We start from the raw sequence: 17,234 nt of genomic DNA on the forward strand, positions 1-17,234 counted from the left end.
AGACTAAAAAAATTATGGTTTATCCTAACAATGGAATATCATGCAGTCTTCTCAAAGAATGAAGGTTCCAATATGGAACCAAATACAAAAAAATCAAAGCTAAAAACAGTTCGTACAGTAGTTACCTTATACACAAAAAAGGAGCAAAATAGGGCTGAGGCTGTTCGTCACAAGGTGGTACTACTTTGAAGTCTTCATCAAGGCCCAAAGTTCTGTGAGTTTTGAAACCTATAAGCACCTTAAAAATGTTTATATTTGTGCCCTATTTCTATCACCTGCCATCTCTTTTACTTTTTTTTTTTGCAGGGGAGGTGGGTATATGGTCCGGGAATTGAACCCTGGTCTCCTATGAAAGCTAAGCATTCTACCACTGAACCACCCAATGCATTCCCACCATCTCTTTTGATAATTATCCAGCCAACATCCTGATGACATCCACTATTTTCTTTTTTTGAGGTGACACACAACATACATAAAATGAAAAAAAGCTTAAGTGGACAATTTGATGCATTTTTATATTTAAATACATAAACACAGCAGGAAGCTATGTACCAAGAAGTAGATCAAGATATGGAACAATGCCATCCCCCAGGAGTTTCTTTTGTATCTCTCCTGAGTCACTATCTCCCTATTCTCCTCCCCAGGTAACCCTATTCCAATGATAACAGTCTTTGGTGTTTGGCTTCTTCACTCATCATTGTATCTGAGAAATTCATCCACATTGTTACATATAGGAGTGGTTTGTTCTTTTCAGTTGCTATATTTAGTGTTTCACTGTGTGCATGCATATATATATATATATATATTTTTTTTTTTTTTTTTTGTATGCAGTATGACAGGGTCACATTTCATTCTTTTTCCATGTGAGTATCCTGTTGTTATAGCACCATTTGTTGAATTTTTTCTTTGTTTTTTTGGGAAGTACATAGACTGGGAGTCGAACCCAGGTCTCCCGAATGGCAGGCGAGAATTCTACCACTTAACTACCCTTGTACTCCCTGACTTTGCTGATTTTGTTAAGAAATGTTAAATGTTCATGTAGTTAATTTTAACAGGCTTTGTTACTGTTTTCGTTATTGATTTTTTTCAAAGTTATAGCGATTTTCTATATTTGTGTGTTTTTTTTTCATGACCAGTTTATTTACCTCCTTCTGCTTATTTGGGGTTAATTTGTCCTTTTTCTAGTTTCTGAAGGTGAATATGAAGATCAATGACTTGAGATCTTCTTTTCTAATACAAGCATTTCATGCCATAAATTTCCCTCTAGGCACAGCTTTACTGCACTGTACAAGGTTTTACACGTTGTATTCTCATTTAGTTCAAGATACTTAATGTTTCTTTGACACAACAGTTATGTAGAAGTGTGTTGTGAGGGTTTCCCAGATAACTGTTACTGATCTTTAGTTTCATTCTACTGTGGTATCAGAATATACTTGATTAAATCATTCTTTTAACATTTTTTATATTTGCTTTATAGATGAGAAGATAGTCTGTTTTGGTGAATGTTCCATATATACTTGGAAAAGAGCATGTACTGTACTATTTATTGTTGAGTAGAGTGCTCTTTAACTATCAATTCGGTTGATAGTGCTATAGAAATTTTCTATGTCCTTACTGATCATCTGTCTACTTATTCTATCAATTACTGAGTCAGGACTATTGAAATCAAGCTATAATCATAGATTTGTTTATCTCTCTCCTTTAAATTCTACCAATTTTTATTTCATGTTTTGAAGCTCTATTATAAGGTACATCCACATTTAGCATGATATCTTCTTTTTTTAAGGGATGATTTTTTTTTTTATTAATTAAAAAAAGAATTAACAAAACAATTAAAAATCATTCCAATCTACATGTACAATCAGTAATTCTTAATAACATCACATAGTTGCATATTCATCATTTCTTAGTACATTTGCATCGATTTAGAAAAAGAAATAAAAAGACAACAGAATAAGAATTAAAACAATAATAGAAAGAAAAAAAAACAAAAAAAACAAAAACAAAAAACCTATACCTCACATGCAGCTTCATTCAGTGTTTTAACATAATTGCATTACAATTGGGTAGTATTGTGCTGTCCATTTCTGAGTTTTTATATCCAGTCCCGTTGTACAGTCTGTATCCCTTCATCTCCAATTATCCCTTCTCTTTTTTTTTTTTTTTTTAATTAACGGGAAAAAAAGAAATTAACCCAACATTTAGAGATCATACCATTCTACACATGCAATCATTAATTCTTAACATCATCACATAGATGCATGATCATCATTTCTTAGTACATTTGCATTGGTTTAGAAGAACTAGCAACATAACCGAAAAAGATATAGAATGTTAATATAGAGAAAAAAATAAAAGTAATAATAGTAAAATCAAAACAAAACAAAACAAAACAAAACAAAAACCTATAGCTCAGATGCAGCTTCATTCAGTGTTTTAACATGATTACTTTACAATTAGGTATTATTGTGCTGTCCATTTTTGAGTTTTTGTATCTAGTCCTGTTGCACAGTCTGTATCCCTTCAGCTTCAATTACCCATTGTCTTACCCTGTTTCTAACTCCTGCTGAACTCTGTTACCAATGACATATTTCAAGTTTATTCTCGAATGTCCGTTCACATCAGTGGGACCATACAGTATTTGTCCTTTAGTTTTTGGCTGGATTCACTCAGCATAATATTCTCTAGGTCCATCCATGTTATTACATGGTTCATAAGTTTATCTTGTCTTAAAGCTGCATAATATTCCATCGTATGTATATACCACAGTTTGTTTAGCCACTCTTCTGTTGATGGAGATTTTGGCTGTTTCCATCTCTTTGCAATTGTAAATAATGCTGCTATAAACATTGGTGTGCAAATGTCCGTTTGTGTCTTTGCCCTTAAGTCCTTTGAGTAGATACCTAGCAATGGTATTGCTGGGTCGTATGGCAATTCTATATTCAGCTTTTTGAGGAACTGCCAAACTGCCTTCCACAGTGGTTGCACCCTTTGACATTCCCACCAACAGTGGATAAGTGTGCCTCTTTCTCCGCATCCTCTCCAGCACTTGTCATTTTCTGTTTTGTTGATAATGGCCATTCTGGTGGGTGTGAGATGATATCTCATTGTGGTTTTGATTTGCATTTCTCTAATGGCCAGGGACATTGAGCATCTCTTCATGTGCCTCTTGGCCATCCGTATTTCCTCTTCTGAGAGGTGTCTGTTCAAGTCTTTTTCCCATTTTGTAATTGGGTTGGCTGTCTTTTTGTTGTTGAGATGAACAATCTCTTTATAAATTCTGGATACTAGACCTTTATCTGATATATCATTTCCAAATATTGTCTCCCATTGTGAAGGCTGTCTTTCTACTTTCTTGATGAAGTTCTTTGATGCACAAAAGTGTTTAATTTTGAGGAGTTCCCATTTATTTATTTCCTTCTTCAGTGCTCTTGCTTTAGGTTTAAGGTCCATAAAACCGCCTCCAGTTGTAAGATCCATAAGATATCTCCCTACATTTTCCTCTAACTGTTTTATGGTCTTAGACCTAATGTTTAGATATTTGATCCATTTTGAGTTAACTTTTGTATAGGGTGTGAGAGATGGGTCTTCTTTCATTCTTTTGCATATGGATATCCAGTTCTCTAGGCACCATTTATTGAAGAGACTGCTCTGTCCCAGGTGAGTTGGCTTGACTGCCTTATCAAAGATCAAATGTCCATAGATGAGAGGGTCTATATCTGAGCACTCTATTCGATTCCATTGGTCGATATATCTATCTTTATGCCAATACCATGCTGTTTTGACCACTGTGGCTTCATAATATGCCTTAAAGTCAGGCAGCGCGAGACCTCCAGCTTCGTTTTTTTTCCTCAAGATGTTTTTAGCAATTCGGGGCACCTTGCCCTTCCAGATAAATTTGCTTATTGGTTTTTCTATTTCTGAAAAATAAGTTGTTGGGATTTTGATTGGTATTGCATTGAATCTGTAAATCAATTTAGGTAGGATTGAGATCTTAACTATATTTAGTCTTCCAATCCATGAACACGGTATGCCCTTCCATCTATTTAGGTCTTCTGTGATTTCTTTTAGCAGTTTTTTGTAGTTTTCTTTATATAGGTTTTTTGTCTCTTTAGTTAAATTTATTCCTAGGTATTTTATTCTTTTAGTTGCAATTGTAAATGGGATTCGTTTCTTGATTTCCCCCTCAGCTTGTTCATTACTAGTGTATAGAAATGCTACAGATTTTTGAATGTTGATCTTGTAACCTGCTACTTTGCTGTACTCATTTATTAGCTCTAGTAGTTTTGTTGTGGATTTTTCCGGGTTTTCGACGTATAGTATCATATCGTCTGCAAACAGTGATAGTTTTACTTCTTCCTTTCCAATTTTGATGCCTTGTATTTCTTTTTCTTGTCTAATTGCTCTGGCTAGAACCTCCAACACAATGTTGAATAATAGTGGTGATAGTGGACATCCTTGTCTTGTTCCTGATCTTAGGGGGAAAGTTTTCAATTTTTCCCCATTGAGGATGATATTAGCTGTGGATTTTTCATATATTCCCTCTATCATTTTAAGGAAGTTCCCTTGTATTCCTATCCTTTGAAGTGTTTTCAACAGGAAAGGATGTTGAATCTTGTCGAATGCCTTCTCTGCATCAATTGAGATGATCATGTGATTTTTCTGCTTTGATTTGTTGATATGGTGTATTACATTAATTGATTTTCTTATGTTGAACCATCCTTGCATACCTGGGATGAATCCTACTTGGTCATGATGTATAATTCTTTTAATGTGTTGTTGGATACGATTTGCTAGAATTTTATTGAGGATTTTTGCATCTGTATTCATTAGAGAGATTGGTCTGTAGTTTTCTTTTTTTGTAATATCTTTGCCTGGTTTTGGTATGAGGGTGATGTTGGCTTCATAGAATGAATTAGGTAGTTTTCCCTCCACTTCGATTTTTTTGAAGAGTTTGAAGAGAATTGGTACTAATTCTTTCTGGAACGTTTGGTAGAATTCACATGTGAAGCCATCTGGTCCTGGACTTTTCTTTTTAGGAAGCTTTTGAATGACTAATTCAATTTCTTTACTTGTGATTGGTTTGTTGAGGTCATCTATGTCTTCTTGAGTCAAAGTTGGTTGTTCATGTCTTTCCAGGAACCCGTCCATTTCCTCTAAATTGTTGTATTTATTAGCGTAAAGTTGTTCATAGTATCCTGTTATTACCTCCTTTATTTCTGTGAGGTCAGTAGTTATGTCTCCTCTTCCATTTCTGATCTTATTTATTTGCATCCTCTCTCTTCTTCTTTTTGTCAATCTTGCTAAGGGCCCATCAATCTTATTGATTTTCTCATAGAACCAACTTCTGGCCTTATTGATTTTCTCTATTGTTTTCATGTTTTCAATTTCATTTATTTGTGCTCTAATCTTTGTTATTTCTTTCCTTTTGCTTGCTTTGGGGTTAGCTTGCTGTTCTTTCTCCAGTTCTTCCAAATGGATAGTTAATTCCTGAATTTTTGCCTTTTCTTCTTTTCTGATATAGGCATTTAGAGCAATAAATTTCCCTCTTAGCACTGCCTTTGCTGCGTCCCATAAGTTTTGATATGTTGTGTTTTCATTTTCATTCGCCTCGAGGTATTTGCTAATTTCTCTTGAAATTTCTTCTTTGACCCAGTCGTTGTTTAGGAGTGTGTTGTTGAGCCTCCACGTATTTGTGAATTTTCTGGCACTCTGCCTATTATTGATTTCCAACATCATTCCTTTATGGTCCGAGAAAGTGTTGTGTAAGATTTCAATCTTTTTAAATTTGTTAAGACTTGCTTTGTGACCCAGCATATGGTCTATCTTTGAGAATGATCCATGAGCACTTGAGAAAAAGGTGTATCCTGCTGTTGTGGGATGTAATGTCCTATAAATGTCTATTAAGTCTAGTTCATTTATAGTAATATTCAGATTCTCTATTTCTTTGTTGATCCTCTGTCTAGATGTTCTGTCCCTTGATGAGAGTGGTGAGTTGAAGTCTCCAACTATTATGGTATATGAGTCTATTTCCCTTTTCAATGTTTGCAGTATATTCCTCACGTATTTTGGGGCATTCTGATTCGGTGCGTAAATATTTATGATTGTTATGTCTTCTTGTTTAATTGTTCCTTTTATTAGTATATAGTGTCCTTCTTTGTCTCTTTTAACTGTTTTACATTTGACGTCTAATTTGTTGGATATTAGTATAGCCACTCCTGCTCTTTTCTGGTTGTTATTTGCATGAAATATCTTTTCCCAACCTTTCACTTTCAACCTATGTTTATCTTTGAGTCTAAGATGTGTTTCCTATAGACAGCATATAGAAGGATCCTGTTTTTTAATCCATTCTGCCAATCTATGTCTTTTGATTGGGGAATTCAGTCCGTTGACATTTAGTGTTATTACTGTTTGTATAATATTTTCCTCTAACATTTTGCCTTTTGTATTATATATATCATATCTGATTTTCCTTCTTTCTACACTCTTTTCCATATCTCTCTCTTCTGTCTTTTTGTATCTGACTCTAATGCTCCCTTTAGTATTTCTTGCAGAGCTGGTCTCTTGGTCACAAATTCTTTCAGTGACTTTTTGTCTGAGAATGTTTTAATTTCTCCCTCATTTTTGAAGGATAATTTTGCTGGATATAGGAGTCTTGGTTGGCAGTTTTTCTCTTTTAGTATTTTAAATATATCATCCCACTGTCTTCTAGCTTCCATGGTTTCTGCTGAGAAATCTACACAAAGTCTTATTGGGTTTCCCTTGTATGTAATGGATTGTTTTTCTCTTGCTGCTTTCAAGATCTTCTCTTTCTCTTTGACCTCTGACATTCTAACTAGTAAGTGTCTTGGAGAACGCCTATTTGGGTCTAATCTCTTTGGGGTGCGCTGCACTTCTTGGATCTGTAATTTTAGGTCTTTCATAAGAGTTGGGAAATTTTCAGTGATAATTTCTTCCATTAGTTTTTCTCCTCCTTTTCCCTTCTCTTCTCCTTCTGGGACACCCACAACACGTATATTTGTGCGGTTCATATTGTCCTTGAGTTCCCTGATACCCTGTTCAAATTTTTCCATTCTTTTCCCGATAGTTTCTGTTTCTTTTTGGAATTCAGATGTTCCATCCTCCAAATCACTAATTCTATCTTCTGTCTCTTTAAATCTATCATTGTAGCTATCCATTATTTTTTCTATGTTTGCTACTTTATCCTTCACTTCCATAAGTTCTGCGATTTGTTTTTTCAGTTTTTCTATTTCTTCTTTATGTTCAGCCCATGTCCTCTTCATGTCCTCCCTCAATTTATCGATTTCATTTTTGAAGAGGTTTTCCATTTCTGTTCGTATATTCAGCATTAGTTGTCTCAGCTCTTGTGTCTCATTTGAGCTATTGGTTTGTTCCTTTGACTGAGCCATATTCTCAATCTTTTGAGCGTGGACAGTTATCTTCTGCTGCTGGCGTCTGGGCATTTATTCAGATTTCTCTTGGTGTTGGACCCAGCAAGGTTGTAATATTTTTCTGTGAAATCTCTGGGTTCTGTTTTTCTTATCCTGCCCAGTAGGTGGCGCTCGTGGCACACGTTTGTCTGCGGGTCCCACCAGTAAAAGGTGCTGTGGGACCTTAAACTTTGGAAAACTCTCGCCGTCCTGGGGGTTTGCTAGCCGAAGCGGCTTGAGCCGGCCCGGGGTCCGAACGCAGGGAGGGTGTCCGAACGCAGGGAGGGTTGCTGGTCGCCGCAGCCAGGGAAAGAGCCCGTCCGAATTTCCTAGTCGGCCCTGGGCAACAAGCGTGGCGGGAGGGCGCCAGCGGCAGCGGCCCGCCCGAGAGAGTGCACGTTCCCCGGGAGTCACGGGGTCACTGTTCTCCGCGGCCTGGGGGTTTCCGATCCAATTCTCTCAGTTGGTCCGGGGGCTGCGCGTGGTGTGGGCGCTAGTCGCCTTGGTTTCAGGGGAGCACCTCTCCAATTCACCCAGCCTGCTCGGGAAGGGGGAAGGGAGTAACTCCGGCCGCTTGCCACCCCGCCTGGTAAGGCCCGCGCGCCTCGGCGATCTCACCCGAGCTGCTTCTCTCAGCCAGCCAGCCGTTCCAGGATGGGGTACGCTGTCTTTTTTATCTCTGTTGTGGCTTTGGGCGCTTTCTGTATCGTTTCTACTCCCCTAGTAGGTGTCCTGGAGAAGAAACTAAGATCCGCGCGTCTTACTAAGCCGCCATCTTCCAGGAAGTCTCGCATGATATCTTCTTGATGAACTGAATGCTTTGTCATGAGGCAATGCCCTTCCTTATCTTGATAATATTCCTTGTTCTAAAGTCTACTTTGATATCAATACAGCTACTTCAACTTATTTTTCCAATTAGTGCTTGCATGGAATCTCTTTTTCCATTCTTTTAATTTAAAATCATCTCTCTTTGTCCTTATGGTAGAAAGCGTATGTTAGGGCTATATTTTTAATCTCATTTGGCAGTTTTTACATTTCAGTTGGAATGTTTAGGCCATTTACATTTAATGCAATTATCTAACTGATTGGGTTTTAAACTACCATCTTGCTATTTGTTTTCCTGTCTTATCCTTTCTCTGCCCACCTCTCCCTTTTCCTTCCATCATTTGTTTTGAGTATTTTTACATTATTCTATTTTATCTCTATTAGTGGCTTACTAACTACATACTTATTCTTTTTACTGTTTTAGTTTTGGGGTTTACAATAAACATCTTTTAAGTTATCAGAATCTCCTTCCTATATCATAAGATTTACATATAAAAACCTTACAACAGTATACTTTTCTCTTTTCCTTATGCTATTATTGCTTCACATTTTATTTCTAACGTTATAAGCCCCATGATGAATTACTGTTACGTTTGTTTTAAATGTCAATTATCTTTTAAAAACTGAAAAATGAGAAAGGATGCCTTTTAATTTCTTCAATACTTTTTGATGTTCTTCATTACTCTGTGTAGATTCAAATTTCCATCTGCATAGTTTTATTTCTGCCTGCAAGGGCTTCTTTAATATTTTTTTGCAGGCAGGACAGTTGATAATAAATTCTCTCAGCTTTTACATGTATGAAGAAGTATTTTCTTTTCTTTCTTTCTTTTTTTTGCATGGGCAGGCTCTAGGAATAGAACCCGGGTCTCCAACATGGCAGGCAAGAATTCTGCCAAGCCACCATTGCACTGCCCCTTTACCTTCATTTTTGAAAGATATTTTTACTAGGTTGTAATCTTAGAAACAAATTTTTCTTTCGACACTTTTAAGATATTATTCCACTATCTTCTCATTTGTATAGTTTGTGCTGACAATTAAGCTGTCCTTTTAAAAAAAATTTTAATGCAATGTTGTTGAGATAGGTCACACACCATACTATCCATCCAAATCAATGGTTCACAGTGTCATCACATTGTCGTGAACATCAATTTGAGAACATTTTCATGACTCCAAAAAAAAGAAAAAAGGCAAACCCAAAACATCTCATAACCCTTATCCACTCCCTGTTAATGACCCCTAGTATTGGTGTGGTACATTTATTACTGTTGATGAAAGAATATTAAGATATTACTGTTAACTATAGCCCATAGTTTTGCAATAGGTAGATTTACCACTCTATTATTAACTCCTTGTAATATTGCCATACATTTCTATGTTCATGAAAGAACTTTCTAATACTTGCACAGTTAATCTCAGTTACCATCCACCACTGATTCACTGTATTCTAGTATGGTGTATGAATATATCTCAATAACATTGCTTCCTTCTGGTGACATACATAACTCTAAACTCTCCCTTCTTATCAGATTCACCCACAATGCAGCACTGTTAATCATACTCACAATGTGCTACCATCACCTCTATCCATTTCCAAAAGTTTAAGTTCCACCTAGATAAAAATTCTGTACATGTTAAGCAACCATTCCCCATTCTCTAGCCTCATTTAACCTATGTTTTGGATTTTAAATCTATGAGTTTACATATTATAATTAGTCCATAGTAGTGAGATCATACAATATTGGTCCTCTTGTGTCTGATTTATTTCACTCAATATAATGTTCTAAAGGTTCATCCATGTTGTCACATACTTCAGGATTTCATTCTTTCTTACTGTTGAATAATATTCCATTGTATGTATATACCACATTTTGCTTATCCATCAGCTGATGGACATTTGGGTTGTTTTCATCTTTTTGGCAATTGTGAATGATGTCACTATGAACACTATGTACAAATGTCTGTTTGCATCCCTGCTTTCAGATCTTCTGGGAATATCCAAGTAGCAGGACTGCCAAGTTGTAAGACAATGCTACACTTAGCTTTCTGAGAAACTGCCAAACTGTCTTTATCTATCTTCCTGTGTCCATAATATGCCCCTTCCTGTTTCTGAGTTGCTTTTAAATTTTATCTTATCACGGTTTTCAAATAGTTGATTATGATGTACCTTATGGAGGTGTTCTAGTTTGTTAGCTGCAAGAATGCAATATACCAGAAATGGAATGGCTTTTAAAAAGGGGAACTTAATAAGTTGTAAGTTAACAGTTTTTAGGACATGGAAATGTCCCAATTCAAACAAGTCTATGGAAATGTCCAATCTAAGGCATCCAGGGAAAGATACTTTGATTCAAGAAGGCTGATGAAGTTCAGGGTTTCTCTCTCTAGTGGAAAGGTACATGGCAAACACAGTCAGGGTTTCTCTCTTGGCTGGAAGGGCACATGACAAACATGGGGTCATCTGCTAGCTTCCTCTCCAGCTCCCCAGGAGGCATTTTCCTTCTTCATCTTCAAAAGTTGCTGGCTGGTGGACTCTCTGCTTCGTAGTTCTATGGCATTCTCTGATGTGGCTTTGTCGTGGTTCTGTCATTCTTTTCTGCTCTCTCTCTGAATCTTCAACTTTCTCCAAGATGTCTCCTCTTTTATAGGATTTCAGTAAACTAATCACGATCCACGTAGAATGGGTGGAGACGTCTCTATCTCATCAAATTTAATACCCACAATTCATTGTGCCACATCTCCTTGGAGAAAACTTAAGTTTCCAAACTATAGTGCTGAATAGGGATTAGAAGAAACTTGCTCCCACAAGATGGGATTAGAATTAAAGCATTAAATTTTCCTAGGATACATAAACCTTTTCAAACCGACACATGGGATTTATCTTGTTTCTTTTGCTTTGGGCTTCATAAGCTTTTCGAATGTGCGGGTTTTGGTTTGCATCAAATTTAGAACAATTTTGGTAAATACTTTTCCAACTCTTTTTCACACACATCAACTTCATTTTAGGGCTCCAATTTCACCTGTGACAGACTGCTTTATATTTTCCCACTGGTAACTCAGTAAAATAGAATAATGAAAAAAATTTACCATCACTCAGTTTTTGTGATAATATTAAAAATCTTATTTTCCTCAATGCTTCAGTTTGGATAGTCTTTATTGCCATGTCCTTCAAGTTCACCAATCCTTTCTTCTGCAGGATTAATCTCACCCAGGGTACTTTCCATTTCAAATACTGTATTTTTCATTTCTAGAAATTCCATATGGATCTTTAATTTTCCATTCCTATCCTGTTCTTTCCCTCTATATTCTTGAACATACATATGGAATTTATTTATAATAGCTATTTTACTGTCTTTATTTCTTAATTCCATCAGCCATAATTCCTGGGCCTGATTCTACTGATTTTTCCAATAGCTATGGATTACATTTTCTTGCTGCTTTGTATGCTTGGTATTTTTAATGGTAGTTGGATTGTGAATGTTGAGTGCTTGAAGTTGAGAACTTTTAAAAGTTCTTTACACATTTAAGTTAATTGAGAATAGGCATGATTTGTTCAAGGTTTGCTTTTAAACTCTGTTAGGATAGGTCCAAAGCAGCCTTTATTTCTGGACTAATTAAGGTGAAAACTTTAAGAATTCTATACCACATCCTAGGTATTATGAGGACTATCCACTTAGTATGATAGAAATACAAACTATTCCCAGACCTTTAAAAGCTCTGGAAATTGCTTAGTCTGCTGCTTTCCAGTGGATCTTTCCTTGGACTCCATAGAGGCTTATCCCACATATCTGCAAATCTGTATGTGTTCAAAGACTTGAGGGGTTCCCTCTACAGATCTACAGAGCTCTTCCTCTGTGCAGCTTCCTTCTCTTTGGTATTGTGCCCTACAAATTCTATTCACCTTGGTCTCTCCACATTCCAAGCTCTTTCTCTTCAAATTAGCAAAACTGCTTGGTTCGGTCTGGGCTTCCTCTTACTGAACTCAAGCCAAGAAAGTGCCCCCAGACAATTTTAGTGCTCACCCTATTTGCTTCCCTTATCAGGGATCACAGTTTTTGTTGCCAAATATTTAGGCATAGTTTTCCCTCTATATTTTCCCAATTTTTCTAATATTTCTGGAGGAAGGTCAGTTCTAGACTCTTTTTTTTTTCCATCTTATGGCTTGAAGTAAAAGTTAGTCCTCCTTGTATTTTCACTTTGGATAGAGATGTGGATTTTTAACAGTTTACATTATGCTATTACTCATACCGCTTCTTGAACAATGAAAGAATCTTACAATTTCTTAAGATACTAAATTGGATACTATTGGGTACTTCTGTTCTTTATTTCACTTTTATCATCAAAACAGTACAGTAGCATGCCACCTGATCAGAAGTCATCTAACCATTTTACCTGTTAGGAAACACAAACAAAAGGATCTTCTAAAAGGTCAACATTATTTAGTCATTCCTTCCTTTTGGGCTATCATTTATACATCTAATAGATGCCACAAAACTTTAAATTTCATTAATTTATTATATTAATAATAGACCATTTTCTCTGTCATACTGTCTCTCAGAATAATTAATTTTTGTATTTCTTGTTGAATAAATAGACAAATTTGCTCAGAAAAAAATTTATTTTTCCTTTTATTACTGAAAAACTGTTTTTGCTAGACATATTTTCCAGTTGACAGTCATTTTTCTTTTCAGCACTTTAAAGACTTCAATTTATTTTGTTATGGCACTCATAGCTGCTATTTAATTGCCAGCCATCAGTCTTACTGTTTTCTCGTTCTTTTTTCTGCTTCAGTTTGGATGGCTACTATTGACCTATTTTCCTCTGTACAGTCTTCTATTAAACCCACCAACTGAGCTCTTAATTTCAAATATTATATTTTTTAGTCCTAGAATATCCTGTGGACTCATTGTTTTGATTCTAAGTTTCTAGCAACATTTTACAAGACTTCATTAATTTTTTCCCATCTTTTCTCTCATTAAAAAAATATATTAATAAATTATTTCAAAATCCTATTTACTAATTCTAATAAAAGGACTCTATACGGGACTGCTTTTATTGTTTATTGTTCTCATGATTATTGGTCACATGTTCCTGTCTCTCCAGAAGTCAACGTATGCATGCGTCTTTGCTTCCTCAGCAATTTATTCATTCCTTCTCCTTGTTCTGGGAGTGTTAGCCTGCTGTGACTCTTTCTTGCAAGCAGAAACCCCACTCTATTCCTCTGAATTATTTACCTAAATTGTAGGAGTACTGAACTACGTTTCTTCTATTTATAAACCAACTTGAATGTTGGATACTACTGAGTGCTTACGTTATTTATCTCACTTTATCATCAAAAGAGTACAGTAGCACCTGCTCAGAAGTCATTTTACTTGTTAAATATGAACAAGAAATATGGCCTTGTTCATCCAAAAGGCCAACATCAATGGCACAAAAGTCAGTAAATTTTTACCCGCAGAGAAGTTTTTAAGATTCCTCTAAAAATTTATCATTATTTTATACATATTCGAGTCCTGTGCTATGGTAGAAAGAGCTGACCTAACCCCTACTTTTGTCATTTACTAGCCAAGTGACTGCAGGAAAATCATTTATGTGCTGAGTTTTAGTTTTCCACTGAGGTGTTTCAAAGGCAAAACAGTATATTTTAAAGACTTTCTAATCTAAAAGCACTGCATAAAATGACATATCCTATCATCATCTAGTTTCTACATCTACAAAAGGTGTAATAGATACATTCACAATAAAAACTGACTACCAAAAATATGATATCAAGGGAAGAGTTGAAAAACTATTTTTAAAATACAAATAAGAATTCAGTGAGTCATTAATGGAGGATCAAATAGCCTCTATTATTTGAATGGACCCTGAAACCATTATTTTATCACTATAGAGAATGGCAACTGGTATTTATGATAAAAAGCTTGAATGTGAAAATAAATCATATCTTGTATATTTTTATGAAAGTAAAGGAATATTTAATAAACTCTGAAAAGACTACAATAAAAAAAATGATTAAAATGAAAATTCCAGGTGGGCAATCTGAAAACAGATTAGTTTCTACTTAGGAGCTGTGGTAGTTAGATTCAGTTGTCAACTTGGCCAGGTGAAGGCACCTAGTTGTGTTGCTGTAGACATGAGCCAATGGTACATGAACCTCATCTGTTGCTGATTACATCTGCAGTCGGCTAGGAGGCATGCCTGCTGCAATGAATGACCTTTAACTTAATTGGCTGGTGCTTAAATGAGAGAGCACAATGTAGCACAGCCTAAGCAGCTCAGCATTCCTCATCTCAGCACTTGCAGCTCAGCCCAGGCCTTTGGAGATGCAGAAAGAAGTCACCCCGGGGAAAGTTGTTGGAACCCAGGAGCCTGGAGAGAAGGCCAGCAGAGACCATCCTGTGCCTTCCCACGTAAGAAAGAACCTCAGTGGGAAGTTAGCTGCCTTTCCTCTGAAGAACTAACAAAATAAATCCCCTTTTATTGAAGGCTAATCTGTCTCTGGTGTGTTGCATTCTGGTAGCTAGCAAACTAGAACAGGAGCCAAAACCTTTATTGCATCTGATCATAATATCAGTAAGTGATGAATAAATTAAAACAAATAAAATGAAGATTCTGTAACATTAGTTCACTTTTCTTTCTTTTTTTTTTTTTTTTTTTGCATGGGCAGGCACATGGAATCGAACCTGGGTCTCCAGCATGGCAGGCAAGAGTTCTGCCACCGAGCCACCATTATACTGCCCATTAAATGTTCACTTTTGTAAAAGGAAAACTGATTTCCAAAATTCTTAGATGAAATCAAGTGAAAGGTTGTGTTAGTAAAGATCACAGCAGAGGGAGAAACCAACATTCTAGGGAAGGCAAAAGGCAAAGGGAATGACAAGGTAGCCATGTGAGGAGACGATCATAGAGGGCGTGTGGCACAGATTTCTGAAAGCAGGGATCATTTAGTAAACTCTAAAGTATGGGATAGCAAGATTGTGATACAGTAGGCTTTAGTGATATTTATGAAAATTACTATCTGGAAGCAATATAAGTATAATACAGCAGAAATGAGTTTATGGAGAATTAACAAGAAACTACAGTGTTGACTATAACAGAAAAAGGTTTTAAAAAATGGGAGACTACATGAAAAAAATTAAGATCTGGAAAAACACTAGACATAGGAAGTTGAGAATTTAAATGAAAAAACAGGTGCACATTCTAATATAAAAGAAGAAAATCAATACCTTGCTATTGTTGAGAGTAGACTTAGTACCAGGATCTTTGTCACAGGCTCCATTATAACAGGACAATGCAGTTGAGTTCCCTAAACTTTAAAGGTGTTAGGTAAAAACTAAGAATCATTTCATCCTGCATTTAAAGTCAGCAAAGAAAAGGGAAAAGTGGTCTAATTTGGGGGTATGTTAAGATTTCATTATGTGATAATTTTTGCCAATTAAGCCTATGTTATATCAAGCAAATTCTAAATAGTAGAACTTGAGAAAGAGCTCAGCAAAAAAAATCAATTTTTTAAAATAACTCAGTAAAACTACAAATATATCAATATACCTTAGCAAGTGATTTCACAATAGGATTCTCCATAATCCCCTTGAGGAAAATTAGATCAATTTCTTCTGCTCCCGTGGATGAGGGCAGCTCCGTAAGGTTATCCAACACTTGCTGCATTGCTGCTGAGATAAAAGCAATATTTAAAAAAAAATCAAATTCGAATCCACTATCTAGAATACTATAAAATAATTCAAAAAAGGAGAAATTAAGGTTCTTTTAAAAATTACATTAAAACATTATCAAATAGTATAGGTTTCAAACTGACTTCCTACGAATTAGGAATACATCAAGATTTTATATGCAATTTGGGCTTTGTTTGACAATCATATACACGCTGACAATCTTATACTTAAGTTTATATTTTTCAAATAAAAAAAAAATTACTCAAGAAGAAATAGGAAACCTGAATAGACTTAAAACAAGTAAAGAAATTGGATGAGTAATTAAAAAAAAACCTAACCACAAGCCTGGCCCAAATGGCTTCAAGGGTGAATTTTATCAAACAATTAAAGAAAAATTAACACCAATTGTTCACAAACTCTTCCAAAAAACAGGAGGAACTATTTCCCAACCCATTCTATAAGTCCAGTATCATCCTGGTATCAAACCCAGTCAAACCCAATATAAGAAAACTACTGCCAATATCCCTCTTAAGAATACAGTTGCAAAACTCCTTACCAAAATACTAGCAAACGGAATCCACCAACACATGAAAAGTATTACACATCATAATCAAGTGGAATTTATCCTAGGAATAAAAGATGGTTTAACACATGAAAATCGAGCAATATAATCCACTGTATTCATAACAAAAGAATGAAAATCACATGACATTTCAATAGTCAGAGAAATAAACATTTGATAAATCCACCTTTCATGATAAAAACACTCAACAAACTAAGAGCAGGAAAGTTACTCAACATAATAAAGGGCATCTATGAAAAACTGACAGTCAACATGATACCTAAAAGTGAAAGACTGAAAGTTTTTCCCCTAAGGTCAGAAGCAAGAGACGGATGTCTGCTCATGCTAATTCTATTCTACCATATACTGAAGGTTCGAGCCAGGGAAATTGATCAAAAAAAAGGTAATAAAAGGAATCTAGAATGGAAAAGAAGAGGTAAAACTATATTTATTGGCAGATGACATCATTCTGTATACAGAAAATCCTAAAGAATCCACAAAAAGCTTATCAGTACTATTACATAAGCTCAGCAGGGCTGTAAGAAACAAGATCAATATAAAGAAAGTAATTATATTTTTATATACTAATAATAACAATCTGAAAATTAAATTAAGAAATCATTCCTTTAAAATAGCATCAAAAAGAATAAGATACTTAGGGTAAATTTAACAAAAGGGGTAAAAGATTTGTATATACTCAAACTACAAAAACATCAATGAAATAAAGACCTAAACAAATGGAAAGATATCTTA

At 35.5% G+C, this 17,234-nt stretch overlaps 1 protein-coding gene across 1 annotated transcript in view; it reads right to left on the bottom strand.

Moving 5' to 3' along the window:
• The window catches only part of PALS2 (protein associated with LIN7 2, MAGUK p55 family member), a 134,849-nt gene that overhangs the window by 62,195 nt on the left and 55,420 nt on the right, over window positions 1-17,234 (bottom strand). Inside the window, 1 exon segment of the mRNA XM_077121522.1 lies at window positions 15,798-15,916. Within this exon segment, the coding sequence (XP_076977637.1) occupies window positions 15,798-15,914 (117 nt within the window). The 5' untranslated portion in view covers window positions 15,915-15,916.

The sequence above is a fragment of the Tamandua tetradactyla genome, chromosome 1, assembly GCF_023851605.1.
Source record: "Tamandua tetradactyla isolate mTamTet1 chromosome 1, mTamTet1.pri, whole genome shotgun sequence".
Classification (NCBI taxonomy): domain Eukaryota; kingdom Metazoa; phylum Chordata; class Mammalia; order Pilosa; family Myrmecophagidae; genus Tamandua; species Tamandua tetradactyla.